At 51.7% G+C, this 6,049-nt stretch overlaps 1 protein-coding gene across 1 annotated transcript in view; it reads left to right on the top strand.

Annotated features, from left to right (window-relative positions):
* Positions 1 to 3,494: 3,494 nt before the first annotated feature.
* Positions 3,495 to 6,049, top strand: part of VCL (vinculin) — a 105,258-nt gene continuing 102,703 nt past the window's right edge. Inside the window, exon 1 of the mRNA XM_084904840.1 lies at positions 3,495 to 3,857. Coding sequence (XP_084760966.1) covers positions 3,690 to 3,857 — 168 coding nt within the window. The 5' untranslated portion in view covers positions 3,495 to 3,689. The remainder of the gene's footprint in view (positions 3,858 to 6,049) is intronic.

Genomic DNA, 6,049 nt, shown 5'->3' with positions numbered 1-6,049 from the left:
AGAAGACAAGCTCAGGAGCTGTGTTAGGACTAGACAACATTTAAAAAATATAGTTTATTGATTTTTTTACAGAGAGGAAAGGAGAGGGGTAGAGTGTTAGAAACATCGATGAGAGAGAAACACCGATCAGCTGCCTCCTACACACCCCCGCAACCAAGGTACATGCCCTTGACCGGAATGGAACCTGGGACCTTTCAGTCCGCAGGCTGTCGCTCTATCCACTGAGCCAAACCGGTTTTGGCTAGAAAACATTTTTTTTTTTTTTTAGTTTTGGTGAGGGTCTCCAAAAGGAATGGATGTTCCTAGGTAGCTGCTTAGTAATTAAACGTCGGTCAGGGTCAGACCTGGGTTACCTGCTAGGGCATTAGGGCCAAGTCACGGTGTGCAATCAGTGGAGTTACGTGGGACCCTGTGCTCAGAAGAGCGTCACATTGGGGTCTAATGCTCTGCAGTCACAGTTTTGATTCTTTATAATTTTATCTCTGAGTATTTTACTTTATTTTTAAATACATTTATATTGATTTCAGAGAGGAAGGGAAAGGGAGAGAGAGATAGAAACATCAATGATGAGAGAGGATCATTGATCGCCTGCCTTCTGCATGCCCCCTTCTGGGGATTGCGCCCACCACCCAGGCATGTGCCCTTAACTGGAATGGAACCTGGGACCCTTCAGTCCGCAGTCCAATGCTCCCAGGGGTCTTCAAACTACGGCCCGCGGGCCACATGCGGCCCGCAGAGGAGTCTGATCCGGCCCGCCAGGTTTTTTGGGCAGTGAGCGCAGCCGAGGTGTTACAGTAGGAATTAGTAGTTCATATAGTCCGGCCCTCCAGCTCTCTGAGGGACCGTGATCTGGCCCCCACTTTAAAAAGTTTGAGGACCCCTGCCGGTCTATCCACTGAGCCAAACCAGCTAAGGCATCTTTGAGTATTTCAGAAGTTCAGTGGGATAATGGAACGTGCACTGAAGGCTTGAAGCCTCATCTTTTGCTTAGTCCTGTCTCCAATCACCTCCCGAGGATGGGTTTTCGGCTGCTTGCTCCCCCAACTTCTAGCTTTTTGACCCCACCCCTGTCCGGTGACCACTGCTGCCCCCTGTTCTGTCTCGGGGCAAGGTTCCATGTGTGCTCTCCATGGTGTCAGGGGTGAGGCAAGAAGGTGGCCATTCGCAAGCCAACCTCTCCATGCCCCAGGACGAGCCTCTTGCCTTCCCTCCAGCAATTGGGAGTCTTCGTGGAGGTTGCAATACCTTTGGAAGTCACCTATTTGTTAAGGGTTGGGGAGGCAGGCCTGTGAGGAGGGGAACCTCATGTCAGTCCAGCAGCTGGCAGGAGGGGGTCTTCAGGCAGCCAGGCATGGTCCCCCAAATTCCTGTGAGGGCCTCTGTATCCCCCTGCCCAGGAAGTGCAAGATTAAATAGCAAATAAAAAAAAAATACCATGGCAGGCTGAGAGAGAGAATACCAAAGAAAGGAACAAGGTTTATACTGTAGTATCTTTAACAGCACCATTTTCCAGCTTTTTGAACAAGAGATTCACATTTTCATTTTGTACTGGGCCCACAAATTGAGGAGTTGGTAATCTTGTTTGTTTGTTTTGCTAATCATCACCCAAGGACATTTTCCCACTGATTTTTAGAGACAGTGGGAGGCAGAGGGAGAGATAGAGAGAAACATCAATGTGAGAGAGACACATGGATTGGTTTTCTCCTGCATGCACCCTGACCAGGGCCTGGGAACCTGCAACCAAGACACATGCCCTTGCCTGGAATCAAACCAGGGATCTTCCAGTCTGAGGACTGCCACTCTAACCACTGAGCCACCAGCTACGGCCAGTAGTTGTTCATCTTAAACAAAGGGTTTATACAGTGCCTAGAATTTAGAAAGTACCGAATGAATGTTATTTTAAAATAGAGTTATCGAAATACGTTGCCTACAAGGACATGAAAGCAGTAACAAAAGAGTGAAAATAGTCAGAGGAAAGGAGAGTTGGGTTTGGGTGAAAAAGGTAAAGGGATTAAGCAGTACAAATCGGTAGTTATAGAATAGCCACAGAGGTGTGGATTACAGCATAGTGAATATAGTCAATAACATCCTTATGAATACTAGTATGTGTGGGGCCAGGTGGGCAGTTGGAGGGGTGTGGGACCACTCTGTAGGATATGGGATTTTCTGGCTGCTTTACTATACATCTGAAACTGATACCGAGTGATGTTGAATGTGAATTGCAATTGAAAAATTAAAAAAATAATAAAAAGTGAAGGTATTATGAAAGGAAAAGTACAGGATTTGGCCACATGCACAGCAGAAAAGGGGTATCTATTACAGATAAAAATAACTTCAGGAAATACACTGAATAAGTCACACATAGTTTTGCCTTTTGTGAAATGTGGGCCCTTGAGAAATATTTTCATTTGAATTGAGCATCTTCTGCTTGGAGGTATTAGTGAAAGTGTTTTATCTTGGAATGAGAAAGCATGGGCTTTTACATTCTCAAGAGAATGTGAGGCGAGGAAGACATTTAAAAGGTGTCTTATACACTATGTGCTGTAAGAGCAATCTGCAATTTGATTTTATCTATCAAAATGTAAAATGGACATACTTTAGCATTTTCACTTCATTTCTAGGTATCTGTCCTAGATAGCTACGACATGTGTACAACACAGAGGCAAGTACAACGATGGCCATGCAGAACTGTTTTTGAATAGTGAACAACAGAACCCAACCTAAATGTCCACTCCTGCGCAATTGTTTGATTTCATGCAATGAAATACCATGCAACCCTTAAAAAGAATGAAGTAGGAAGATAACCAGGGAATTTTAATGAAGAGGGTAAAAGCTCAAGTTCTAAGACAGTGTTTAATCCCATTTATTTAGAAAATAGATATGTACAAAACAACCGAATAGACAAAGGTCTACAAAGCGACACACCCAACTGGGAGTATAGTATCTTTGAGGAGGGCAGCAGGTGGAGTGTTTGTGAATGAACGGGACGCTCATGTTTCTCTGTGCACTTCTGCTGTTTGAATGTTTTACTAAAACACGTCCCCAAATTCTACTCAGAGAAGTGGAGAGAGTGTTTTGAGGGCCTCTCGTGAAGGGAAAGTTGGGAAGGGGGCGAGGAGAAAGACGGATGGCTGCCTGGTCTCAGCCCACTGCAGCCGGTGGGAGGTGAGGCCCCGCCCCCGAGGCGAGGCCCCGCCCCCTGAGGGAGGCCCCCGCCCCGCCCCCTGAGGTGACTCCGCAGAGGGGCGGAGTTCCGTGGGACCCGGCCGGGAGGCGGCCCGGGGGCGGGGCCACTGCTCCAGCCGCACGTCCGCTCCCACCATGCCCTTATAAGGCGCGCCCGGCGTGAGGCTTTGGGAATCCAGTCGCAATCCCCGCGGCGCAGCCCAATCCCAGGCCCCTCCCTTGGGAATGGGGGTGGGGCTGGGCGGGATCTCGTTGGCCGAGGGGGGGGGCCAGGGGGCGGAGCGTCTCGAAGTGGGACCAATAGGAGCGGCAGCCCGGGCCTGAGCGGCGCTGCCATTGGGCGCGGCGACGCGAGAGGGGCGGGGCGCCCGTGAGGCTCGTCACGCCGAGGGAAGCCCGGACTGTAGTCGCGGCTCAGAGTCCGTCCGTCCGTCCGCGGGTTCCCGGCCCCGCTGCTCCCAGTTCTCCGTGGCCCGCGGTTCGCCGCTCCGCTCGCCGCCGCGATGCCGGTGTTCCACACGCGCACGATTGAAAGCATCCTGGAGCCCGTGGCGCAGCAGATCTCGCACCTGGTGATCATGCACGAGGAGGGCGAGGTGGACGGCAAAGCCATCCCCGACCTCACCGCGCCCGTGGCCGCCGTGCAGGCGGCGGTCAGCAACCTCGTCCGGGTGAGCGCGCCGGGCCCGGGGTGGGGGAGCGGGACCGGGCGGGAGGCGTCCCCGGGCCGCCTCGAGGCTCCCCTGTGCCCGCTCGCAGCCTGTGGCTTTGCCCCTGGGCGGCCTCGGGTTCGAATGCAGGCTCCCTCGCGCGGTGACCTTGAGCACGCCTCGGAGCTGCTGCTCTGGGCCTCAGTCTCCTCATCCATAAAATGGGGTCAGTCCTAATGACGCCTCCCTGGCGGGTTTGCTGTTAGGATTCAGGGGGGCGGTATTCTGAAGTGCCTAGCACTCACTGCGTGTGAACCAGACTCGGGGCTTGATAAATGGTCGTTCTTGGGGTGACAGAGGGCCCCTTTCCCTTCAGCAGGCTGTGTCGCCCCTCACGGTGACAGCCGTTCGCTCGGCTCGGTGTGAGGCCTCCCCTGTCTGGCCTATGGGCTGAGGGGCTCCCCTCACTGATTCCTTCCCTTCCCTTCCCTTCCTGGGATTCCAGAGCCACGCCGTTCTCCCTTCTAATCCTCCTGCCTCTGCCCCCGAGACCTGCCTCATCCCCCTTCACCGCCCTCCGTGCTCCCTGCCGCCGGCCCTTTTGTCCACTTGTCCTGGCTGCTCATCTCTGTCTCCTCCTCCCTCCCTTCCCGGGCATTCTGCTCCGGCTCACGCCCCCGGCGCTCCCAGACGACACCGTGTAATTGCTTTCTGTAGTAATTCATGGCCACTCGCCGGTCCCTTTCGCTTAACTCTGCTGCCTTTCATTTTTTTTTTTTTTCTTTTCTTTCTTTCTTACCCTCCCCTGGCGATTTCCACGTAGCTTTACCTGCTGTCAAACGGCGTCCTCCCATTGGGGCCTTTCCAGGCTCCCAGCCCTCCTCCTCGGCCCCTCCCCCTGGCGGGAAGCAAGATGGAGCTGCAGGCAGAGAGGCCTGTGGAGTCTGGGCCCCGCGGGCCCCGCCAGAGGGGAGCACGGGGTCCCCTCCCCAGGCCCCAGCCCTCCCGGGGGGCTGCGTGGTTCTGCAGGCTCTGTGGGCCTCAGCGGAGAGGAATAACAGGTGATTGCTGCAGAAGGCAGAGCCCACTTCTGGAGTAGGAAGAGAGGGGCTGGGACCAGTCTCCTCGCACCCCTAGGGCCCATCACACTTTTTCCTTCCCACCCTGGCTGGTGAGTCAGACTGCCGCTGCCTGTGAGGAACGACTTGACTTGACCGGCTTTGGGAAAAGTTCATGCTGCTCCCCCGCCGAGCTCTGTAAATAGTGTGTCAGGGTTTGTTGGGAGGCAACTGCGGGCCTGGGTGGGGCTTGGTTACTTATCTGATTAGAGCACTTTACTGCACTAGAGGCACTTGAGCAGCTGAAAGTCTTCACCCGTTTTCTGGGGCCCCTCAATTGTCTCAGGCAGTTTAGGACACGGGGAAGACCTGGAGGAGACACTGTTTGGCCAGCTTTCTGATCTGCCTTCTTGTATAGATTTAGCAAGAGTCTATTCAGGAAGAATGTGTTCATTCAGAATGTCTAAGTTCTACATTGTTCTCTTTTTTTATATATGACCAATGTTAATCCGAGACTCCAGAGTACATTCCTATGCGGTGTTGTCTAACATGGCAACATTCCAGGCCTCCATTTTTCAACAAATGGGAGACAATGTAAAGAGACAAGGTAATAGTGTCCCTCCAAGGAGTACTTGAGGAAATGAAATCTTAAAACCATATGTTACACTTGGAACGGAGCTAGTGCAGTCTAGGGGTTGATATCTGGTTAGGCTATTTAGAGAGAAGTTATTTATGAGGTTCAGTGCATGAATTAATAAGAATTGAGTGTCTGCTGTATAGGGAGCGTTGTAATAAGCCAGTGGTTCTCAGGTTGGGATGTGCATCAGAATCCCCCGTGGGGCTTTTTAGAAATAAAGATGTCTGTCCATCTCCCACCCATTTTTACTGAGGAGCTTTCTCAGGGGGTTTGGTAAAGACCTTTGTATTTTAAAGAAACTCCATAGGTGGTTTGAGATATACTCTTAGTTAGGAAACACTGTAATAAATGGGAAGGGATAAGACCCTCCAGATATAAGCTGGAAAAAAAAAATTACATGTAGTTACATACTTCCAAATACATACAAAATAAAGGTCCTGAGATCAGTGGTAGATATGAATTAGGAAATGGAGAATTGTGGTAACAAACGTCAATCATGAACAAAAGTTACTTGTGAG

The sequence above is a fragment of the Pipistrellus hanaki genome (genome assembly GCF_964339955.1).
Source record: "Pipistrellus hanaki genome assembly, chromosome: 14".
Classification (NCBI taxonomy): domain Eukaryota; kingdom Metazoa; phylum Chordata; class Mammalia; order Chiroptera; family Vespertilionidae; genus Pipistrellus; species Pipistrellus hanaki.
Note: the sequence above shows the minus strand (reverse complement) of the source record. Positions and strands in the feature narration are given on the sequence as shown.